General features: G+C 43.0%; 2 protein-coding genes across 5 annotated transcripts in view; one reads left to right on the top strand and one right to left on the bottom strand.

The window, feature by feature from the left end:
• LOC307029854 (C-myc promoter-binding protein-like) overlaps window positions 1-15,637 on the top strand; it is a 69,113-nt gene extending 53,476 nt beyond the window's left edge. For 2 of the 4 annotated variants that reach the window (XM_079665940.1, XM_079665942.1), the window contains 12 exons: window positions 210-1,408; window positions 2,187-2,406; window positions 2,828-2,931; window positions 4,243-4,418; window positions 4,719-4,886; window positions 5,538-5,718; window positions 5,815-6,069; window positions 6,570-6,687; window positions 10,519-10,545; window positions 11,638-11,800; window positions 12,322-12,386; window positions 12,993-15,637. In XM_079665940.1, coding sequence (XP_079522066.1) covers window positions 210-1,408; window positions 2,187-2,406; window positions 2,828-2,931; window positions 4,243-4,418; window positions 4,719-4,886; window positions 5,538-5,718; window positions 5,815-6,069; window positions 6,570-6,687; window positions 10,519-10,545; window positions 11,638-11,800; window positions 12,322-12,386; window positions 12,993-13,129 — 2,813 coding nt within the window. In that variant the 3' untranslated portion in view covers window positions 13,130-15,637. Of the gene's footprint in view, window positions 1-209; window positions 1,409-2,186; window positions 2,407-2,827; window positions 2,932-4,242; window positions 4,419-4,718; window positions 4,887-5,537; window positions 5,719-5,814; window positions 6,070-6,569; window positions 6,688-10,518; window positions 10,546-10,850; window positions 11,616-11,637; window positions 11,801-12,321; window positions 12,387-12,992 lie in introns of those variants that run through there. The other 2 variants (XM_079665941.1, XM_079665943.1) reach the window with 2 other exon arrangements.
• Window positions 15,638-17,858: 2,221 nt separating this feature from the next.
• Window positions 17,859-25,326, bottom strand: part of LOC307029577 (sodium/potassium/calcium exchanger 1-like) — a 21,166-nt gene continuing 13,698 nt past the window's right edge. Inside the window, exons 7-9 of the mRNA XM_079665658.1 lie at window positions 23,194-23,438; window positions 20,087-20,283; window positions 17,859-19,313 (exon numbers count right to left, since the gene is read on the bottom strand). Coding sequence (XP_079521784.1) covers window positions 19,064-19,313; window positions 20,087-20,283; window positions 23,194-23,438 — 692 coding nt within the window. The 3' untranslated portion in view covers window positions 17,859-19,063. The remainder of the gene's footprint in view (window positions 19,314-20,086; window positions 20,284-23,193; window positions 23,439-25,326) is intronic.

The following is a 25,326-nucleotide window of genomic DNA, read 5'->3' as shown; positions in this document are numbered from 1 at the left end:
GACAGTAGTTCATCTGGCAAGCTTGTGCCCTTTTCACTTTTATATTAAAGAACATGATATTGTCAATCAGGAGGATTTAATGTCTGTCAAAGCTTTGAAGTGCTCCAGAAGTCAGTCACCTAGCATTGTCTGGACCGAAAGAATGCTCCTTATTATTACTTGATCTTCTCAGGTTTGTTTCTAATACTTACTAATGTTCCCTCTCTCAGGCCATGTTGCAGGCCTCCTCTTTTCCTCCTCCCTGGACGACATCGGTGAGGTCCATGGCAACAGATTGCTCAGGAAACACAGGAGTGCTCTGGAGGAGGTGGTGGGCAGCGCCGGCAGCGGCTCTGCTCTCGACTGGCAGGGGGGGAGGGGCCGCCAGCTGAGCGGGGATACGGTGGGCAGCAGCGGCACCACTGTCCTGGGCCTGGGGATGAGCCAGGGGGAAACAGACCCAGATAAGATCGCGGGACACATGGGCGCGGACGTCAAAATTCTCTCTGGTGCCAAATTCAGTCAGAGTAAGAGACCTCGTTCGCTGGCTCTGGGCGGGATAGAGGGGGCGGCTGCTTCCAGAAGTCTTGATCACGGGGAGGAAGAGGAAGAGGCGGAGGGACAGGACTCCAGTGATGAGGACAGAGGTAACACAGAGGCCATTTTTGATTTGGAGGATCTGGATTTAGACAAGCCTGCCACAGGGGCTGGCATCAGCTCACACAAATGTAATAAGAAACCTGTCGGACGCAGCGTGAGCTACGGGGGCGTGAGCTACGGGGGCGTGAGCTCCATGACGACCAGAGGAACTGTGAAGCGCACAGACATACAGACGGGCTACGACCCTCTGAGCCTATTGGTGGCAGAGACACAGTCCGAGGAGCAGAGTGAGGACCGGTACCCAGAGGGGGACGAGGACACCACTCCCAGCGCCCGAAGGCACCTGGCCAGAGAGATCGAGCTCTACATGAACCACATGGGCAGCCCGCTGAGCAGCAGGACCCCCAGCATGGACCTGCAGGAATCCGCCAGCCCCCTCCTCCTCCACCCCTCCTCCCTCTCGGCCCCCCGCAGAGCCAGCCTGCCCCACAGCTCCCCCCTCAGGGCTGTTGGGATGCCGCGCTCCTGCACCTTCCACCCGCCCTCGCCCTCCCAGTCCGTCTCACGCCAGCGCCTGCTCTCGTCCCCCTCCTGCCACAGCTCCAGCACCACCCCCAGCGCCAGCCCCCGCCCCAGCCCCTACAGGGAGAGGACGGACAGGATGAGCCTGGCGTCGCCTTCCCCCTCCTCTTCCTCTTTCGCTCTGGACACTCTGATCACACCAACGCTCGATGTATTCAAGACCAGCATGTTCTCTGCTGGGAAGGGCGTGGCAGAGAAGGCCAGCCGCTGGTATTCCCGCCTCTCCACATACACAACGCCTACCAAGGTATGTGTGTTGGAAGGTGAATTTAGTGTTGAATGCAATACAGCTGAAAGAGAGCGTTTACCCAATTCATGCAGCTTTTAGTCTCTGCAAAATAACTTAATTTCACACAAAATATATGTTTAAATATGGCTCCCTGAATCAAGAAAACCCCATGCTCATCCTGTCTTATTGATATCTTCTGTTCTAAAGAGTCTGTTCCAAGTAGGTCCAATATAAATAGTGACCCAATTTAAAACCCTGTTTGTACATTTTCATTAAAAAAATAACAGACTTATCGCTACCTATTAATAGAATAGAATTGTTTAATGTCATTATACATGTACAATGAGATAAATACATGCTTCTCCCTTTCAAGGGTGCCGTCAAAACATCAGAACATAAGACAACAAATACAATATATATATATTAGTGTTTGGTGAAGGAAAATATTATTTCACCTACATAAAACTTCTGGGATAAATTGTTTAAATTCTCTGTTTCTGTGTCGGTCAGTATTTCTGTAAGCTCTCTACGCAGTAAGATGAGCCTAAAGGTGGAATGCTGCTGCCATCTAGTGGCATTTTGAATGTCAGTGAAATAGTCTTACTGTTATAAAAGCCTTCATTGATAACTAAATAAGTCAAGACTTCTACTTGACTTACTACACGGCACACTACTACAGGCTACTGCCACACAGATGGCGTACATTTCACATACATCTGCACCTCGTGTTATCATTGTAAGATCAGACCTCTGTGCCGTCCCCGAAGACACTAACCCGCCTCCTCTGTTTCTTCAGGACGGTCACAGTGACCGCCTGAGTATTTCCTCCCTTGGCTTTGGAGATCCAGACTGCGCCTCGCTGCTGGATGACGAGGACTGTGATGGCTCCTTGATCTCTCCACAGAGGAACGGCCCCTCAGGGCCCCGCAGGAGCCCCCGACGCAGCCCCCTGCGCAGCACACAGCACAGCCCCTCTGCCGGCCACAGCCTGGGCAGACCCACATCTCTGTTCCCTGGTAAGAGAACATTCTTCTCACTCACTGAAAAGAGCTGAAGGGATATTATATTACTAACTTTCCAGTGTCTAATAAAATCAAATCCCCAAACGTATTAAAAACACATTTTCTTTAGTACTTTATGGCTATAGCTCGATTGACCAAGGCTCAGGATAGCTATATTTACCTCATGCTTAATGACAAGAAATTAGAAACGGAGACGGAAAATGTCAAGCAGTCTATTAAAACATGTTATGAAAAGGAAAAAGGAATAAATATGTCGTACTTTCACCAAAGAAAAATACAGTAGACCTGTTTCCAAAAGAGGCAGGATGAAGGTCATGTTGTTACAAATGCCTTTGTCTTAAACATCTCAATAAATCTATGCTGACATTTTCACTCAAAGTATTGTCAGATATCCTGATCTCTTAACCTCCTGCAGGATGTGTGCTCTCCCCCCCCGGCTTCCCTCTGCCAGACAGGTCGGACCTCGGCTCTTCACGCTACACCAGCAGCACCAGCATCTTCAACAACTATGCCATGGAGGTAAAACCATAAAGCTGTAGAGTAGAAACTAAACTAATGCTTAGAAGACGCTTATAGAAAGTGTGTCTGCTTCTGCAACAGATATGTACGACAGAGTATTAGGGCCACAGATTTCGAGAATAAAGTCATAGTTACGAGATTAAAGTCGTAATACTACGAGAATAAAGTCGTAATGTTACGAGAATAAAGTCATAATTATGAGTCGTAGTTTCATAAGTGACTTGAGAAGGAGACAACAGGAGCGTCCTGCAATACAATGAGGAATGTGGAGCATCTTGTGAAGTAGTAACGAAGTACTTAATCTTTTGGCACATCAGCATCAGATTATCATAAGTATTAGAACTTTGAAAAGGTTGTGCAAGAAACTGTCTATTATTTCGAAGCAAGAACCAAACGGACTTGGAGGAGATTGTCTCCTTTCTGCAGGAGGAAATGGCTGGTTCTGGCCGACTACAAGGCTATCGTTGGTTACATCTACGAGCTGTTCAAAGGGGATTTGTTGTTTCACAAGAAACGATGAGACTTGTAATCAAGGCTTTGGATCCAGAAGGAGTCGAACGATAGCCTTTTAGTGGAATCGGAATGAGCTCCCCATTGAAATCAGGACAGCAGAAAGCTTACACATCTTCCGGCGCAGACTGAAAACTCTCTTTCGACTCCACTTCGAGCGATAGAATTACTAACAAAGCACTTATAAACTAATAAAGGACTGGCTTAACTATACCCAGTTGATTAGCACTTGAAATGTTTTAGCTCTATGAAACCTGATGTACTGTTTTCTTCAAGCTTGTGTCTTGTTGGTCGAACGCACTTATTGTAAGTCGCTTTGGACAAAAGCGTCAGCTAAATGCAAAGGAATGTAGTCGGCCAGAACCAGCCATTTCCTCCTGCAGAAAGGAGACAATCTCCTCCAAGCCCGCTTCTCAAGTCACTTATGAAACTACGACTTTAATCTCGTAATTATTATTTTATTCTCGTAATATTACGACTTTATTCTCGAAATCTCTCTGTTTTTTTTTTTCTAAGTGTGGCCCTAATACTCCGTCTTAGATATGAATGTATAACAGGTTATTTGGCTACAAGGGTTCAAACTCTGCAAACGGGTGGTACAATATTATCATGTGCTATTATTAATAAATAGTTATCCAGTCTGTCACATCAAATATGTCTGATTACTGTAAGTAAAAACATGTGTAACAGCTTTCAAAATTGCTTTACAGACCATAACAGTGAAGTAGTTTAAATAGATTTTATTTAAAACCTTGATGACTTTTATTCTGTCAGCTCACCCACTGCTCTGTGTGTTTCCAGCTGCTGATCTCCAGCTGTTCCCGCTGTAAGACGTGCGACTGCCTGGTGTACGATGAGGAGATCATGGCCGGCTGGACTGCGGACGACTCCAACCTGAACACCACCTGCCCCTTCTGTGGAAACCCCTTCCTGCCCTTCCTCAACGTGGAGCTCAGGGACATGCGAGGCCCCGGCAGGTAGGGGATGAACTGCTGTAAAAATGTAGTGGTGGGAAGAATGGGGTGATGAATCCATATTTTAAGGATTGATTACGTTTTATTTTTAAATATGCATGGATCTCCTGAAAACCTGGTTTTAAAAGGGAACATATCATGATTCATGACAAACTCACTTTTTCAGTACATTTGGCTATATCTGGCATTCTTAATAAAAACACAAACTGAATTAGGTCAAAATGACTTGCACAGAAGATAAACTACACCTGACTTTATTTCCTGGATGTCATTTCCCCGCTGTGTTTCCTCTCAACTCCGCAGGCTTTTTCTGAAGGGCAGCCCTTCGGTGGACGAGGAGATGACCTCGTCGTACTCCACCTCCACGGGTTTGGACACGGGGACGTCCACCTTGTCCACCCCGTGTCCTAAAACAGCTGCCTTTCCTCCCTCCCCTGGGATCGCTGTCCAGGAGTGCGCCGGGAGTGGAAGGTACTCACCACATCCTCATTGATTAACATGCGTATCCTAAATTGATTCTTCAGTCTGGTTTACTGTATTATTGACAAACTTGTAGCCTTCTCAGGTTTGATAGGAAAGCAGCAGGGAGGATTGAAATCACGTGCACAGAATTACCTCAGAATTTGAACATTGTAAATGCAGGTTAGTCTGATAACTCAATGCGTTTTAAGTAAGAACCCAGTGCAGCTGCGTCCACACGCTCCCCATCTGCATTTTAAAAGAGCAATGTGAAATGATCTGCAGCACCTGGTGCTAACAAAGCTGCGTGTGTATGTGTGGGAGGGGGGGGATGACCGAGGGTCCATTTGCTTATATAAAGTCCCTCTTGAGGTCATGAAATGGGTAAGCAACAGAAATGAACAGTGCATACATGATATCTTAATGCTGACTTATTAGTGAACAAAACATTGTGTGTTTGGTTTTTGATTTTACTGAATATTATTCATGTAATATAGACATCTGGATTCTGTGTCTGTGTGATGTTTTTATGGAAGTAAAACCGTACCACCCCTGGAATACGTATTAGCAGATTAAAAACAGACTTCTCTTGAGAACAAACTTGCAGCTATATGCGATTTAGTTATCATTTTGACTGTGAGATTTGTGTTACAAACTTCACAGGACTCCATCGACCAATGCTGAAGGTATCAACATCCCATCTGACCAGCGGCAGGAGGGTCCGTCCCCCGGGGGGCACATGGCCCGCAGCATCAGCACCTTCTGTCCCCAGGACGGAGCACCAACAATTAACCACCGTTTGCCGGCGTCCGGCAGCCTGCCCAGCCGTCTGAATGAAGCCACAGTATGTCACAATACTGAACACCTACAAAAACACTTCACCGTACATATTTTACATATGACAGTTAGAAATCTGACCTATAATTCCTGTCTCACTCAGGACCCGCTGAATATGGAGTGGCGGCTCCACAACCCTGAGCCGGTGACGGTGCCCTACCTGAGCCCGCTGGTGCTGTGGAAGGAGCTGGAGAGTCTGCTGGAGAACGAGGGCGACTCGGTGATCACCGAGGCCGACATGGTGGACCAGCATCCCATCATCTACTGGAACCTGGTCTGGTACTTCAGGCGCCTGGACCTGCCCAGCAACCTGCCCGGACTCATGCTCACCTCGGAGCACTGCAACAGAGGCTCCCAGGTACACACACACACACACACACACACACACACACACACACACACACACACACACACACACACACACACACACACACACACACACACACACACACACACACACACACACACACACACACACACACACACACACACACACACACACACACACACACACACACACACACACACACACACACACACACACACACACACACACACACACACACACACACACACACACACACACACACACACACACACACACACACACACACACACACACCGTGTGATAACGTGCTGTGTAGTGAAAATTAGGTGGAAAGTTTGACGTTTATGTTTAACATAGTGCACTTCATACATCGTTCCATCTGAGGTCAGCAAAAACAAGATTATCAGCTACAGTTTATTTTTCCAATCAGAAGAGTTCATAGGGAAAAAACATCTGAAAAGGATATTTTGTGTGGTAAGGATTTGACCGTCAGAGTGACTCGTAGTGCGTCTGTCTCTGTCTCTCGTCAGGTTCCTCGTCACTGGATGTCGGAGGACAGTAAACACGTGTTGATCCAGATCCTGTGGGACAACCTGAAGCTGCACCAGGACTCCATCCAGCCTCTCTACATCCTCTGGAACACATTCAGTGAGTCGCTCTGCTCTGTGTGTCAGACTCCGCAGACAGCCAGATCATTTACTTACTGTGTAAAGTGGACAGATAATAGGAAACAATTCAATAGTGTACTGGGGTATTTTTTCATTTCTGTTGAGGATCTCATACCTCATTCACACCAACGCAACTCCGGTTCAAGCTCCGTGCTAGAGCTTTTCAGGTTCAGAACCGGTTCTTCGGTTTAGCTCCGGCTCTTTTCACACTGCCCAGAGTCCGACTGATGCTGCGTCATTGCGTCATCGTTTGCGTCATGACGTAACCGTTTGTTTGTTTGTAGCCTTTATTTAACCAGGTGAAAGCCCCTTGAGATCAAAAGATCTCTTTTTCAAGGGTGGCCTGCAGGACATTAGTTACACATTTACATAAAAACAACAGAACAACAATAAGGATGAGATACAACATAATGTACAGGGTACAGTTTACAAACTCTATTTACAGTGACAGGTACCATGAGTATCAAACAGCATTTCACCCAGCCTAGTTTTAAAATGATGCAGGGGAACCAAAGTATTCAGTTTTAAACATGTTTGCAGACTGTTCCAATTTAGTGGAACTGCACAACTAAAAGCTTTCTTCCCTAAGACAGTCCTAGCACTTGGCACATTTAATAAAACAACATAATGAGATCTCAGGCAATAAGTACTTTCAATTCGTCGAGAGATCAGAGCAGATATAAAAAGGTAGTTTACCCAACATGGCTTTATAGATGAACATGTACCAATGACTGAGCCTCCGTACAGTTAGTGAAGGCAGACCTGCCTTGGCATACAGGGTACAGTGATGAGTAAGTGCTTTACAGTTAGTAACAAATCTCAGGGCACTGTAATAGGCGGCATCTAACTTTTCCAGGCAATAGGCAGGTGCATTCATATACAACAAATCACCATAGTCCAGCACAGGTAAAAAGGTCACAGTGACTAGCCTTTTCCTGGCTTCAAATGAGAAACGGGACTTGTTTCTGAAAAAGAAACCTAGTCTAACTCTCAGCTTTTTAAGCAGATTAATGACCTGAAGTTTAAAAGTAAGACAATCATCAAGCCAGATACCAAGGTATTTGTAACAGGTAACCACTTCAAGTACTTGTCCTTGCATAGTAACAATATCCAAAGCAGTGTCTGTAGTCTTTTTAGCTTTAGAAAAGAGCATTACCTTGGTTTTATCAAAATTTAAAAGAAGCTTAAGCTCAGAGAGCTGAGTCTGAATAATGTTAAAAACAGCCTGTAATTTAACACCAACCTCCTTAATGGAGGGACCTGCACAATACATCACGGTATCATCCGCAAAAAAATGTAAAGTAGCTTCATTCACATTTTCACCTAAACTGTTGATATATGGAGAATAAAAGTGGACCTAAAACAGAACCTTGAGGAACACCATTAGCAATGTTTAACCACTCAGAAGACAGCCCATCAAAATGAACACATTGGGACCTTTCAGAGAGGTAGTTCACAAACCAACCCACTGCATGGCTGGATATGCCAATACTGAGTAGCCTCTGCTTTAAAATGCGATGATCAACTGTGTCAAACGCTTTGGAAAGTTCAATAAATAGAGCTGCACAACTCTGCTTATTATCTAAGATACTCGTAATGTCATTCACCACTTTCATTATGGCAGTGATGGTGCTATGTTGCTTTCTGAAGCCTGACTGATGTTTAGACAGGATATTATTTTTACATAAAAACTCCTTTACCTGTTCGCTCACTAGTCGTTCGAGCACCTTCGCCAGAACTGACAATTTAGAGATTGGCCTATAGTTATTTAAAATAGTTGACTCCCCTCCTTTTAGCAAAGGCAAGACATAAGCTGACTTCCATACTTTTGGAATTGCATTTGTGTTGAGGGAGAGGTTAAAAAGAGTAGTGAGAGGAAGAGCAATACAATCTGCAGCTATCTTTAAAAATAAAGGTTCTATGTTGTCTGGCCCAGCCGGTTTCTTAGGATCTAAATTAGATAAGGCTTCATGAACAACATTAACAGTAAAAGGAGTAAAACTGGTAAGGCACGGAGGTAGCTCATTACGGATCTCACCGGTGGAGATCGATTTTATGGCTTTCCAAAATTTCCTAGGATTATTTAGGTTTTGTGTGGTAACTGACAAATAGTACTTCGACTTAGCACTTTTGACATGTGAAGTGAAGCTATTTCTTAGGTGCCTAAAATGCAGCCATTCTACCTCTGAGCCTGATTTCCTAGCCTTTGCCCAGGCATTGTTTCTCTCATGAAGGAGACTGGACAGTTCAGCGGAAGACCAAGGATTGTCTCGTCCCTTTACTCTAAATGTACGCAGGGGTGCATGTCTATCAATGATCTCCATAAAACCAAGATAAAAATAAGACCATGCAGTTTCTACATCAGCACACAGATCGATTCTTCACCAATCAAACCCAAACAGATCATGAACAAAACCCTGCTCCACAAAATGTTTTATGTCTCTCTTAATAATAATACAAGGTTTAACCTTTTGGACCTTAGTGTCCCTAATTGTGGCTACAGCACAGTGGTCACTCACATCATTTACAAATACTCCCACAGATGAGTATTTATAGGGAACATTAGTTAAAATGAGATCAATTAGGGAGGATTTATTAGGGGACTTAATGTTAGGGCGAGTAGGACTGTCAACAATCTGAGTAACATTCAAAGAGATACAAAGGTTTTTAAAATCCTCTGATAATGCAGTTAACCAGTCCCAGCTAAAATCTCCAAGTAGCACTATTTCCTTGTAGTCTAGTTGCGATAAAAGATTTGCTAGCGAAGACAAGGAGTCCTTGACAGCTGAGGGGGGTCTGTAACAGCCCACCACCATGACCTGTTGACCCTTTGCCACTTCTATATTTAAGGCCAAAAATTTGAATTGCTTACTGATAGATTTGGAAGCTAATGTGGATACACTGAACTTATTCTTAACATAAATGGCAACGCCACCACCTTTATTAGGCCGGTCGGAACAATACACATTATAACCATTTAAGGCAATGTCAGAGGCCAAAATAGATTTATTTAGCCATGTTTCTGATAAAACAATGACGTCAGCGTCAGTCGAGCTCGCCCAAATGCGGACAAAATCTAGTTTACCTAACAGACTGCGCACATTCAAGTGGATGAAACCCAACCCAGACCTAGCTTTAAAATCAGCAGGAGTAGCGATCTGACTACTACTACTGGGCGGACCAGGGTTAGGTTGTACATTCCCTGACAGTAATAACAACAAAAAAAACAGGCATCTTTTCCTCTTAAGTGACACACATACATTATCATCTACTTTAGAAACACCGGAAAAGTCTGCGGGAGTGTGATTAGAGTTTAAGAAGCAGTCCTGAAGAACCATCATCAACTCCATATAATGCGTATATACCCATGAACAGTATTTCCATATAGTGGATGGAAATATGCATTATTAAGCATTTTTTCTTTGACCATTTTTTTGTTTCTTTCTACAAAATGTTGAGCTTTTAAACTACTAGTCACAATAGATATTTGAGAAAAGACACTTGCAACTATAGGTTTGCTCATTAAAGATTCTATAATTAAAAACTCAACCAAGTTTAGGAAGGGGAAAAAAGCATAACTAATCCACAGGTTTTTATGTTTTGCTTCCCTGAATTGGTAGCACTGCAAAATTGAGGCCAAACATAAATAATGACTAGAGCTCTTCCAACTGTGTCATCTTGTTGTAGCGACCCTTTGCGAACACGTCTACACTGATTGATTATTTAATGGAGGAGGCGTGGAGCAGCTAGCTCCTCCTGGGAGTCGGCTGGTCCGTGTGTTAACAGGCTCTGTCTGCTCTCTGTCTTCCAGGGCTTAATTGTACTCTGTTGTTAGAGAGTGAGTGTTCGTCTCCTGTTGTGTGTGTGTGTACTGTGTACTGTGTGAGGCCTGCTGCTGTGTCCCTGTGCTCTGCTTGATGCATCGCAGTGTCGTCTGTGAAAAGTCATGGTTTCACCGTGAACGTCTCTGTGCGGTGTGCAGTGTTATTTTAGGGATTTTGCTTTGTTTTGTGAAACTGTTTGTTTCAAATACAGCCCTGCTCTGTATTTGAATGTAGGTTTGCATCGCTGGTGAATTTGTTTCTTCACTCCCTGACATTTAGATGTTTTAATCAGCAACTGCTTAAGATGCAGATGTTGTAGTACTTACAGGGCTGGGAACTGACCTCATGGTGCTGGCTCTCCTGAGAACCTCCAGTTTGTGATTTAGTGGTTCATCATCTTTCTGTCACCACGACTCGGTTGCCTAAACTCATAAATCCATAACTGAATGTGAGTAATCTTCTAACAGCTAGGATACTAATCAGGTTGCACCAATTAACCTCAGCAATGCTTTAGCTCAGAAAGACACATGTCATTTGTTGATCCATAAGGAAATTCTGTAGCATCAAAAACATCAACTAATATATGTCAACAGGAAATGGCTGTAGCATCACACGCCTTTCATTTAATATATGGTTTGGTCCCCTAAATCAAATTCATCATTATGCTAACAAAAACACATTATTTAGGAATTTTGTTTAATTTGTAAACTTTGCATTTGTATTTCAAGTACTGGTATATATTCTTTGTCAACAATTTGCCAATAATAAATAAAAAAAGATCTGACTTGTATTTGTCTTAATTTAGATTATTTACTTTATCTTTTGCCAAAGAACAGTAAAAGTAATATGAATTTCTCCATACAAGTCATGGTATTATGAACATATCTCATACATCTATCTATTATAACACATTTTTAACAGCAAGAACATTGTTTTAAGAATATTGTTACCTTGAATAGATCTCCTGCAGTATTTGCCAAATGAATACTGCTTTATACGGCTACAGATACCCAGCCCAAAGTACTGAGTGAAACTGGAGGTTTATATTGTTTCATGTCTTCATCACTAGTATGAGTCAACGCTGAACTCTGTGTGTGTTTTGACAGACGTGGGGTACCCTCTGTCCCGGCCGGTCCCGGAGGAGGAGAGGCCGTTCAGCGAGGAGCTGCTGCAGAGCGTGGTGAGGAGCATCCAGAGGAACGACCTGAGCCGGCCCATGGCCCAGCTGCTGCAGCTGCTGGGCACCACGCTGGGGGTCAAACGGCAGAGGTCAGCTCCACATGAGGCCTATTTATTCATGTCACCTCTTAAAAACACCTGTAGCAGCTTTAGGATGAGTCGCTGAGAGGCTGATGTCGGGCCTGCTTGGCTTTGAAGAAGTAATGCTGGAATCAAAAATATATTTAACAATTCTTAATTTTCCGAAACATTATCAACTGTCAACAAAAACATGATCAGAATAATCACAGCTATTTGCAGCCAACACAAATACAGCAACCCTCTCTTCCCACGCCTCACACAGAGTTCAGTTCACAGTTAGAGTTCCGCCCATTTCCATTTGACCATGTGTGCAAACACACTAGAATAACTGGTAATATTACAAACACTGACCAATACCAAGATACTAACCATCGCAAATCATATTACATTTACAGCTAAATTAAACCTTTTGAGTTGATTTAGGGCTCCTTCAGTATTAATCACAGATGTGTTGGTTATTAATGAAACAAAAACACTTTGAGAAAATACTGATATTGCGATGTCCTTTAACCTTGACCTTTCATCCACAGGAGTTTGTACAGAGACATCCTCTTCCTCTCCCTGGTGGCTCTGGGAAAAGATAACATCGATATTGGTGAGTCATTATTTATGTTTTAATCATTACACTATGTCTCTTATTCAAACTTCAGAGATACCTCACATACCGTTATTTCACATCAGTGTGACTCATTCAATGTAATGTTTACTGTATAGAATTAAGTTCCAGGATGAAATATGAAATAACATTGGAAGAAATGTATTTAAACCTAGATGAATAGTTGTTGTTGTTCAGCCAGTAAACACAACATAGACATACAGTATTATCATCTTTTAAGTTCATATGACAAACATGTGAGCAAGCAGTTACCTGGTCACACATCCAGCAGCGGGTACACAGCAACATTAGTTTTCTTTGTTCGAATGGTTTATGAATACTCCCTCCCATTAAACTCTGCTGTTTAGATCCTTGTCTTTAGCCATCAAATGTTGCACTATGTTCCCCAGCTAGCCTCTAACAGTGTTAGTTCATGAGTTGGCGCTGAGCAGGAAGTGGATTGTTGGAGCTTTTTTGTTAAAAAAACATCAACTGAAAACTACTTATTATCAAAAAGTTGCCTAAAACCAAAGCAATGAGTAAAAACACAACAACACAAGCTCCATAGATTTGAGAGGATGTCAACAATGTTTCCTCTCCCTTCAGACGCATTTGATCGAGAGTACAAGCTGGCGTACGACCGCCTCCTGCCGAGCGTAGTGAAGCTGACCCACAACTGTGACCGCCCCCCCAGCACGGGGGTCATGGAGTGCCGCAGGACCTTTGGGGAGCCTTACCTGTAAACATACACACATACACACACACACCAGGATGAACTCTCCTCACCCCACATCATCGCTTTAAGACGAGCTCAGGAAACCTGTTGGAGACTGTGAATGTTTTTGAAACTCTGCGAGGGATCATAAAGATAGTCAGCGTCACGTTGCCTGAAACTAAAAACAGTTTTACAAACTCTATCTCTTTAAGTGAAGGAAAGACCACTCGCCCCGCTCATCAACAAGTTCATGCAGTTTGTTCCCGTGAAAATGACTGTAAATACACAGCAATAGAGGATTTTTTAAATGCATTTATATTGTGTAGTCATACAGCATATGAAGACTAATCAGCAATATTTTAACTTGAACTCTATTTATACAAAGTAAGCTTTATTTATTGTAGTGTCTTGTTTTTGTCAGGCCTTTTAAGCTTTATCGTTGTCGTCGGGCGTTTCTTGCCTCGCAGTTTAAAATGTGGCAGAATGGATTTAGTGTTTATAATTGATGATTAGGAGGAAAGTAAAAAATACTGCTGGAAAAATCCGCAAATTCATAGAAAAAGAATCAGAGGATTTGGGGCCGCTGTAAAAGGGTTAGCAGTGGGCTCTAAAAAGAAATCTTGAAAAGCATAATTCACAAATGTTCAACATAATTCAGAAAAATGATGACCCGCTTTTATAAACTGACTGATAACCAGCCGTTAGTTGCGGCCCTAATTTAAATGTTTCAAATCCACTTTTTAAAATCTGCCTTTAATGTCGGTCCAGGGTCTGAAGACAAACGTTCGCTTTGCTTCTCAAACCAGTTTCTCTACGTCTCAATGTGTGACTTGGATTCCTTTTCCTTTTCCTTTTGATTCCTCAACATATTTAGTTTGTTTACACACCTGTCTTTAACTTTATCAAAGAAACGTTTTCGTCTAGATCAGGGGTGTCCAAACTACGGTCCGGGAGCTATTTATAATGGGCCCGCATTAAATGATGGATGGAATGTGGCCTCTAGTGAGGGGCCCGGCCCTTCCTATATCTTTCTCTATGTGGCCCTCGGTGAAACATGTTTGGACACCGCTGGCTTAGCTATTGAGTTTACTTCCCCAGTGGAGCATTGCTGGACATATCAGTATTACTGCTCATCATGTGTGTACTAAACGTGCCGACTGTTCAGATGAATTCACTGACTTACCTCCTCATACAGAAGCTGCTCTGAACCCAACTGGTGTGTCAGCATATCCTCTATCCTGTAAGGAAACACATTCTGTCAGCCATGTTGGAGGTTTAGTGTTCTTTAAGTCGCATAACGTCTGAGTTTCACTTTGTATCATTATGATATCTCTCACCACTACAACAGAGGACAAGAGCAAGTTTTTGCAGAACATCCCAAAAACTTTATCCGGAGGTTGTTTGTTGGTAAAACCCAGAAGAAGAAGCTTTACCCATAAATATATAATATGTTGAATGTACATGCACTTAATCAGCCTCTGAATGTTCAGCCTGTGATGATGGATGACTTAAATCTGCTCCTCACTCACTGAGGGCTCACACAGCCTGAGGAGCTCCGAGATGTGTTTGAGTGTTGCACCTGTAGGTGGATTCTGTGGTTTCTGAATTTTTCGAGATTTTATGATTGTCATTGATTTGTGTTTATATATAAAACCAAAAATGGACCCTAATATCATGCCCAAAAGAAATGCTAATGAGGCAGACAGGACTTAATGTTTGCTGCTACATGTGTACGTGAACCACTTTGACAATGTTTCTAGAACCCACTGTCTCAAACATGATGCGGTCACTCGGTAGTTAATCCTCCATTCGAATGCATCACAAATGCAGAAATGTCAAAATTGAAACTTTATCAATTTCCACCCCACCCCCCACTGTTTTCTTTAAAAAAACGATTTTGATTCAATGAACTAAAAGGCATTTAATATTCTGTTCAATGTGTCCTCTGAGGGGTGGATATATGTAATGTATGAACAGTTCCATTTAACATGAAGTATTGTTACATGATGAAGTTTCCAAAATAACAAACGTCTTTGTACACATCTGCACAAATCTACTTCTGCATTTTTAAAGCTCATGTTCGGACTGCATTTCTATAAAAAAATAATGGAGAGGAGACACATTTTAGACACGTTTTAAAAGGATTCTGTGAAGGGAAATGATACCAAATACATTTTGAACTGGATCAACCGCCATGGTTGAAGGAGGACCCCTCGAGTCTAAACTCTTGACGGTCTCATGAATGTCAACCATGTGTGATCTGTGGAAAACTAACTGGAAGTTGCACTTTTCCTCTGGAGAGTGAGCGGAGAGGACTGCGATGTCAGCTGCTTGAAAGAAAAAAGCTGCCATCCATCTGTGGATATTTGTCGTGTTTAAAGCTGTACAAAGTGAATGATTTTGCAGGATCTGGGGCCATGTACATTTTGAATTGTTAGCCTTTGTAGAAATCACATTTTATAACATGTGGTGGCAGTTCTGTACAGCAACCAGATCCACAGACTGTTTATCTGTAAATAAAATCACTTACACTCATTGTTGGCTTTGTGTGTTCCTTTTAGTAATTACTAGTACAATAACTTTATTATATTTCAAAAGGTTTCCTGAGGAGTTTTTTTCCTACCTGTGGAACAGGGACGGGCAGGTGTATATATTGCAATCAATCAATCAATCAATGTTTATTTATATAGCCCAATATCACAAATGTTACATTTGTCTCAGTGGACTTCACAGTTTGTACAGAATATCAGTATGACAATACGACACCCTCTGTCCTTAGACCCTCACATCGTACAAGGAAAAACTTCCAGAGAAAACCCCACAGTTTAAAGGGAAAAATGGGAGAAACCTCAGGGAGAGCAACAGAGGAGGGATCCCTCTCCCAGGACGGACAGACGTGCAATAGATGCCGTGTGTAAATTGAAAAGATAATACATTTGCAACATAGGTAGTCCAAATGTTTTGAAATGCATGTGTGTATAATAAGAAGATGAGTCCACGAGGATATCCATCCAGGACTTATGATCCAGGACCGCAGCCACGACTCAAGATCCAGGACTCGCAATCCATGACACAGGACCGCAGGATCATCCATGACTCCGGATCCCGGCGTATATAGACACCAAAAAGAAAGAAATTTGGGGAAGCTGGGTTAATCGGAACATGAGAGCACACAGGTATAGACAGAGAGAAGGAAGAAGTAAGATGTCCCCCGACAAACTAAGCCTATATCAGCAAAACTAGGGGCTGAATCTAATCAGCCCTAACTATAAGCTTTATCAAAAAGGAAAGTCTTAAGCGCACTCTTAAAAACGGATAGGGTGTCTGCCGTCCGAACACAAACTGGAAGCTGATTCCACAAAAGTGGAGCTTGATAAGAAAAGGCTCTGGCTCCCATTGTACTTTTAGAGACTCTAGGAACAACCAACAACCCTGCATTCTTGGAACGCAATGCCCTAGTAGGACAATAGGGTATAATGAGTTCTTTAAGGTAAGATGGCGCCTGCCCATTAAGGGCTTTGTAGGCGAGAAGAAGAATTTTAAATTCTATCCTGTGTTCTATAGGGAGCCAGTGTAAGGCAGCCAGAACAGGAGTAATGTGGTCCCTTTTCCTAACTCTGGTTAGTACACGAGCTGCAGCATTTTGAATCAGCTGAAGCGACTTGACTGACTTCTTGGTACACCCTGATAATAAGGAGTTACATTCATTGCATTGAAATCTGAATTTTCAATACTTTAAATAAGCTACATTTTAATCGCCATTGCAATTATTTTGTAATAAACACACTGAGGCATAAAACTAAAACATAGTTGTATTATTCTTCGATAAGGCGACTTTAATGTATGCTTTATACTGACATTATAGTCCGGCAGTGGCTCAGTCAGTAGGGGCTTGGACTGTGAGCCGTAGGGTCGTCGGTTCAAGTCCCCGACCAGACCTAAAATATGGAGTCTGGACTGCTACTTGGAGAGGTCCCAGTTCACCTCCTGCCCTGCCGTGGTGCCCTTGAGCAAGGCACCGGACATCCCCCTTCCCCCCTCACTCCCATTGCTCCCTGGGCGCTGTACAATAGCTGCTCACTGCTCCTAGTACTAGACTCCTGGTACTTGGATGGGTTAAAAGTAGAGAACACATTTCACTGTGTGTGCTGTGTGCTCTGCATGTGTGACCATTAAAGAGGGTTTCATCCCTCTCAATTCAATTCTGTGTCATGGTAGCTACATGCAGGGCAAAAGCAACATAAGACTAGCGTGTTGCCTTTCTAGGAGCTTATTAACATTAGCATGCTAAAATCATAAATGTCAATATCCAATATATTACCCCTACTATAATATTACTTTTATATTTAATTGTATGAAAGACTGCAATAGGACTCTTTTTTTAGGATATTTAACGATAAGAATAATTATTATTTTACGACATTCCATATTATCTTTTTGTATACTATGACATGATTTGAATGACAGTATGATAGAACATTTTAATTGCATATTATATTACTTTGACATACTATACTATGTGTTCATGTTATTTTATGACAGGGTTAAGGCTATAATATGATTTGTTTACATACACAATGCTTTTATATATTTATGACATACTAAAATGTGATTTTTGAATCACATTTTTATTTCACACTAAAATAATGGCTTGTATTTTTCATGAAATACTATACTTTTGTAAAAATAATTAATTTAAATACACTTTAATGACTGTGATGACATACTACTATGAACAAAGCATTATTGAACACAGCTTCACCGTTAAAAAAATAATTTATTGCAGCATGACATTTTAATTTTAAATACTGATAGTTTTCTCATCAATAATACATGTTTGCATCCACTTCAATCCAACAACAGAATTTAACAAGACGGTAACTTCTGACAGTGACACCTGAGGGTTTTCCTCACAGCTAAGACAGTCCGAAACACAAATCACTGTTCCTCTCCACCACAGGATGGTGTCAACATGAACGGTTTCCTCTCACAGAAACCTTCTTCTCCGCACTGAACAAACACTGAATACAGCACGGTTTAGAGAGAACACTAGTCATACAGAATGGAGTTGCATCCAGCAGTTTTAAAGAGACCCTCACTGCTGTAACGGATTCATCTCTTTAAGTCACTGCAGCATTATGATGACAATATCAGAGAAACACTGCACACACAAACTCTTACACACCTTGATGAAATGATTTTTTCAATTAGTTTCTAGTAGTTTGATTGTGAATCTTTGTTGTTGATAATTGAGCAGGCACATCCAAATATATCCAGTAGCTGGGAGGCTGCCCACCGTACTGAATGCATGTCAGTGACATGTATAGAGTTTAACTTGTATCAGAAAATGTATCTTAATCTTATCTAAAAACATTATTTTTGTAGCCCAAAGTTTTATAGTCTGACATACATTTGTAGCAAAAGGACCAATTTCTACAACATGACAGGCAGGTACAGGAGAGCAAAACACTGCAGTTTCAAAGTGAGTAAACTTAAAGAGGAAGTCCACAGTTGTTTCTTCTTTTTGCACATAATCACAGATGCTTCTTGGGATATGATGTTCAAACATTTCTACAGATATTGTGTTTAATATGTGTAAAGCTTGAAATTACCTCAGAACATATGTTTTTTTTACTGTATATCAAGATATTGTTAAATAACTTTGATTTATTTTGTAAAATGTAATATAATCAATAAACAGTTTGAAACATGGCTGTCTAGGGCTTCTGTACATTTCAAACACTCAAATAAAGTGGGGACAGAAAAGTAGCTTCTGGTGAATGTAACAGCATGATGTTAAATTATGTTGAGGGTGGATATTGTCTTCCTCATTACTGCTCTTTTACTGTTTCTACAATGTGGCTACTGTGCCTCAGCTCAGCTCTTGACACCAGGCTGGGTTCTCCTATGTAACACCCTCGGTACACTGATCCAGTCTGCACGTTCTACGTCACTTGTGGCTTCAGATGGAGATGGGGCAGATGAGAATGCGATCCTCCAGCATGACGCTGAGCACGAGGAACACGAAGTACAGAGCGAACATGGTGAGGCCCAACATCCGGCTCATCTTCCAGCGACACACAGCGATGGAGATGATGACGAAGAGGAGCATGATGAAGAGCAGCACGATGGCGCAGAACAGGCCGTTGGAGCTGACGGTCACCGGCTCCCCGTTGTGTAACAGAGTGTAAATGAGCCACGGCACTGGCAGGCTGAAACCAGAGGGGACACACCGACAGGTTTCTATCCAGTTCTAGGTTCACACACTATCTGACATCTGATAGGAGTGGAAAGCACACTTAATCTCTACTTTAAAGGTCACATACTATGCTATATTTGAACGATATATTGTAGGGCTATATCTATACAAAACATGTCTTTGAAGTGTTTTGCTCAAAATACCAAACGGATCGCCCATTGTAGCCATGCCTCATACCCCTCTAGTTCAGCCCTGTTACTAAAGTGCTGAATCTGGGTCTATCTACCAGCAGAAACTCAGCTAAACACTGCAGTGAAACACCATATCATGTTCCAAACCACATCAAGGATTGCTTCTGAAACAGAATGGAGCTCAAATGTTTTTTGTCTCTCGCAGGTTTACCAAAAGGTGAGCACAAGTGTTAGCGATGCTTGCTAATGTAAACACAGATCACATTACTTCCAAAACACGTCACGCATTGTTTCTGATAGGTCGGGGCGGAATGTCGCCAGGAGTTCAACGTAAAGCCAGCCCACATTTGAGTAATGTCGTCATGACCGCAGCAAATCTGGATCAGCTCTGTTGTACCCCCGTCTTTAGAGATGTGGGTAAGGAGTTAGAGAGAGAGGTTTGTATTTTCTGACCATTTGTGTGTCTCCTTACACACCAGGGACACATATTTATGAATAAGAGACATCAAAAAGTGCATTTTGCATAATAGTTGACCTTTAAATTGACAAATTCCATGTTATGCTACTTCATACTTCTACTCTACTCCAAGCTCACCCTATAGTGATGTCGAAGATGTTACTGCCCACTGAGCTGGACACGGCCATGTCCCCCAGCCCTTTCCGGGCCACGATCACACTGGTGATGAGGTCTGGGATGGAGGTCCCGGCTGCCAGTATAGTAAGGCCCATGATCTCCTCAGAGATGCCCATGGTCTCTCCCACCTGAAACACAAGAAACAGCGCATCAATGCCCTCTCAAGTAAAGCAAGGTAACTCTTATTGTAACTCAAATTAAATGTTCCCTTTTACGTCAAATATTACACTTTGTTTTTTCTACATATAATACAAAACAGATTTTAAATGGGTGAGCATTAGAGATGCTGGTAGCCAGATTTAGCTAAATTAAGACAGTCAGGCTAACGTTTGCCCCTTTGTTTCCTGTATTTATGTCAAGCTAAGCTTGTGCTAAGCTCTATCAAACTTGCCATCTTACGGTTAAAAGCAATTAAAGCAAATGCAAGAAAGCACATAAGCCGATTTTCAATTGTTCTTTTCCTTTAAAGGAGACCTATCATGCTATATTTGAATAATATATTGGAGGGCCATACCTACAGTGGGGCAAAAAATGATTTAGTCATCCACCAATTGTGCAAGTTCTCCCTCTCAAAAAGATGAGAGGCCTGTAATTTTCGTCCTAGGTATACCTCAACTATGAGAGACAGAATGAGAAAAAAAAATCCAGAAGATCACATTGTCTGATTTTTAAAGAATTTATTTGCAAATTATGGTGTGAAATAAGTATTTGGTCACCTACAAACAAACAAGATTTCTGTCTCTCACAGACCTGTAACTTCTTCTTTAAGAGCCTCCTCTGTCCTCCACTTGTTAACTGTATTAATGGAACCTGTTTGAACTCGTTATCATTATAAAAGACACTTGTCCACAACCTCAAACAGTCACACTCCAAACTCCACTATGGCCAAGACCAAAGAGCTGTCAAAGGACACCAGAAACAAAATTGTAGACCTGCATCAGGCTGGGAAGACTGAATCTGCAATAGGTAAGCAGCTTGGTGTGAAGAAATCAACTGTGGGAGCAATTATTAGAAAATGGAAGACATACAACACCACTGATAATCTCCCTCGATCTGGGGCTCCACGCAAGATCTCACCCCGTGGGGTCAAAATGATCACAAGAACGGTGAACAAAAGTCCCAGAACCACACGGGAGGACCTAGTCAATGACCTGCAGAGATCTGGGACCAAAGTAACAAAGGCTACCATCAGTAACACACTACGCCGCCAGGGACTTAAATTCTGCAGTGCCAGACGTGTCCCCCTGCTTAAGCCAGTACATGTCCAGGCCCGTCTGAAGTTTGCTAGAGAGCATTTAGATGATCCAGAAGAGGATTGGGAGAATGTCATATGGTCAGATGAAACCAAAATATAACTTTTTGGGAAAAACTCAACTAGACGTGTTTGGAGGAGAAAGAATGCTGAGTTGCATCCAAAGAACACCAAACCTACTGTGAAACATGGGGGTGGAAACATCATGCTATGGGGCTGTTTTTCTGCAAAGGGACCAGGACGACTGATCCGTGTAAAGCAGGGGTTCTCAACCTTTTTTGGGCCAGCGCCCCCCTGTCCATTATCCAGGTCTCTTACCGCCCCCCATCAAAATAAGTAGACTTATTTTCTTCCCTGAATATTAATGTTGACTAAAATTCTGTGTTATATCATTTAAAAAGAATGTCACTGAATGCCAAATAATAGATTTGATTTAACTGGGCAGTTGGAATATCATGATCATTAGTTTACCAGAGAGCAGAAAAGCCATGTGAATGTGAATTAAAATGATATTTATGAGTGTTAAACAAACTCAGACAAGAGCAGAGAATACAAACAGACTGCTACGGAACAGCAGCAATTTCACACATGTCCAGTGCAGAACAAACAGTAGGCTACAAAACTGTACATTAGGCCTACAGAACTAACAGGTCGGAAAGGTGTTGCATTTCGCCGAATTGCGGGGGGGGGAAGGTTAGTGTGAGCCCTGCGCTTGGTGGTTCTCCACCAGTTTCTTCACTGCGGGTTGCAGAGAACTTAGTTTCAGTCGCAGTGCACCTGAGGCCGTCAAGTTCAAGCGATTGCGGTACTTGGACTGCATGTGAAGGACCTGGCTGAATCCCTGCTCCACGAGGTATGTGGTTGGGAAAGCCAGAAGAAGCAGCCTCGCTTTCTCCCAGAGAGCCGGGTAACGCTGAGAGTATTTGACCCACATGTTGCCCCAGCCAGAGGTGCGGAAAATAGCCTGGGCCTCATCGTCACTCTGGATGTCGATGAGATGCTCCTGTATTGCTGGCTCGCATTCCGCCACGTCCGCCTGAAAGGGCTGCACCACCCAGGTGGGAACATCGAGGTCCAAAAGATCTCTGAAGCGGATCTTCAAATCGGCATTCACCATCCTCAGGTGGTCTGTGTAAATGAGAAGGCGCTCATCGGTAAGAGCCTCAGACACCTGCAATGAGTATAACCAGGACATTGTTATCGGTGCAGAATGTTACCATCCGATTTTAAACTGGTTATTTTATTGCTAATTAGTTTACTAATTGATGTTTCTTTATTCTCATAATACATTCAGAACATAAGTTATTTATACTAACCAGGAACACAAATATAGTGTTGCATAGAGTAGCCTACATTTATTACATGTATCATTTATTATTATCATTATTTAGTAGCCTAGGCTAGATCACCTTGGTCAACAGCGGGAAATGAGCAAACTGCCTCCTGCCTATGCTCTGCCGGTATAGATCCAGCCTGGAGGTGAGACTGTGGATGACCGCCTTGCTCTGGATCAGAGTAACTCCTTTTCCTTGGAGCTTCAGCGTTACTTCATTCATTTTGCCAAAGAAGTCTGTGAGGTACATGATGTCGCAGCGGCTGGATGACACCTGTTCCCCGAGAGCTGCATCCACCTCCTCCAGGAACTCCACGATGCTGTCAAACAGCTCACAAAAACGAGCAAGGCAGTTTCCTTTTGAGAGCCAGCGGACATCAGTGTGGAAAGAAGACGCTCAAAGGTCTCATCATTTTCCTGACACAGCTGTCGGAACAATCTGTTATTCAGGGCGTGGGCTTTTATTTTGTTTATTGCCTTTACTGCAACATTGAGAGACTTGTGGAGAGGTGGACTTTTAGATTTGGCCACAAGGTTGTGGCGGTGCAAGACACAGTGGACTGTGAGGACATGCGGGACCTGCTCCTTCAGCAGAGTGGTGAAGCCACGGTACCTGCCAACCATGGAAGGGGCGCCGTCAGTAGCACATGCGAGGATGTTGTCGATCGGGATTGACTTATCCTGTAGATAAGCATCCAGTGCATTAAAAATGGTCTGGCCCTTGGTGTCTGTGACCAGATATTTGGAAAATAAAAATTCCTCAGCCATCTCCTGACTGTTGGAGGTGCTATAGCGGACATAGGCCATCAACAGAACATTGTTGTCAGAAGTGGTTGTCTCATCCAGCTGAAGGCTGAATGGAGTTTCCCGCAGGATGGCACACAGCTGCTCCTCTGTATCAGCACCCATTTCATCAATCCTGCGTGCTACGGTGTCATTATTGAGTGGGATGGATTTCAGCACCTGTGTGGGATCACGCTCCATCACAGTAGATATGACCTCTTTGATGGCAGGGAGTACCAACTTCTCTCCGATTGTGAACGGCTGCCCACATTTGGCTATCAGCAAGGAGATGTTATATGACGCTATTAGCCCGCTGACAGTCTGGGTGGTCTTCCAAGCGAAGAGACTGCTGATGGTGCTCCTACCATGTTTCTCTTTGAGGGCCTGGAAGAACGGACGCTCCTTATCTGCCTTATCCGGGTGGATCTTGGTAAGGTGCTCCTTTAAACGTGAGGGTTTCATTCCCTCATTGGAAAATACATGTTCGCAAAGTAAACACATTGGGAGTTGTGCATTGGTAGGAGACGGTATGAAGCCATAGCTAAGATATTCAATAGAGTACTGTCTGCATTTTATCTTTTTCGCGGCCATTTTGCTGATGTGATATGATTTTTGTTGTTTGATGATGCTAATATTTAGGGGGGGGTAGTGTCACGATAACGCTAGAGGGCTAGCTGGTGACATGACAAGACATCGTGCCGGGAGCGGACCGGAAGTCGTTGTAATTTTGAACAAACATAGCTCTGTGTGGAGCAGCCTGGCTAGCCAGCTCTTCCATGTCGTAGCAGACATAGAAACGGGTATTATTTTCATAAACTGACCACTTAGTTCGAATCTGTTAGTGGAATTTGTCATATCAAAACATATCAAAATTTAACAAAGTGACACAGATTATTAACAGTCGCGATCCCAAAATTACAACGACTTCCGGTCCGCTCCCGGCTGCTTTTTGTAGGGTACGTTCGTAAATGCGCTCAGAGCGCTCCGAGCGTCCCCGTTCCACAGTCCAGAGCGCTGCGCTCTGAGCGCTCACAGCTGGGTGCTCTGGCGGAACAGACGGGTTGTCCGAGCGGACTGACCGTTCGTGCATTTACGAACGTACCCGTAATAACACTGCTGACAGCTGACCAATCGCAAGCAGAGTTGTGGTTTCCTATAGCAACAAAAGATGCTGACAGCTGCTTTTTGTACAGGAAAAGACGCTGTGGCCAGCGTTTTTCATGACAAAAAGACATTATTCGTGAACGCCCCCCAAGAACACCTCAACGCCCCCCTTTCAAAAATATTGCTTCCAGCGCCCCCCGACGTTCTCTGAACGCCCCCTGGGGGGCGGTACCGCCCCCGTTGAGAACCAGTGGCCTAGATGGTGCTTTATTTTAAAGAGCAGCTGCTGTTTAATTTGTGTAGCTTAATGATGGCCCTCTCTCAATGACACTTTTACTGAGCTTTTCCTCATTTCTTGTGTACTCCTCGCTAAGAGGTAAAGTAACGTTGCTTCTATCAAGTACCATTATTTATTTGCTTCCATAAAAGGACATACATTGTCATATGGGCAACTATTAGCAACATGTCTGTTGCCATATAAATGTTGCACATTATGAGGAATAACCTTTCACAAATTGATGTGCATTGCTGCTCATCCAAGGAGACTGTGGCAGGCTCCCCATGGGGCATAGACTGTGTTTTAACTTAACACTGAGCAGTGAAAGTTACTGCCAAACCACACATTTCTCTGGTGGAGAACATCTCTTGATTCTCAAAACAACATGCTGACAAGCAGCTTCAGGCTCATTCATAATCACTACAAGTCTAGACAGGCTTGCTGTCGTGCTC

The sequence above is a fragment of the Notothenia rossii genome (genome assembly GCF_949606895.1).
Source record: "Notothenia rossii genome assembly, chromosome: 2".
NCBI classification, from domain to species: domain Eukaryota; kingdom Metazoa; phylum Chordata; class Actinopteri; order Perciformes; family Nototheniidae; genus Notothenia; species Notothenia rossii.
This window is presented reverse-complemented; position numbering and strand designations above follow the sequence as displayed.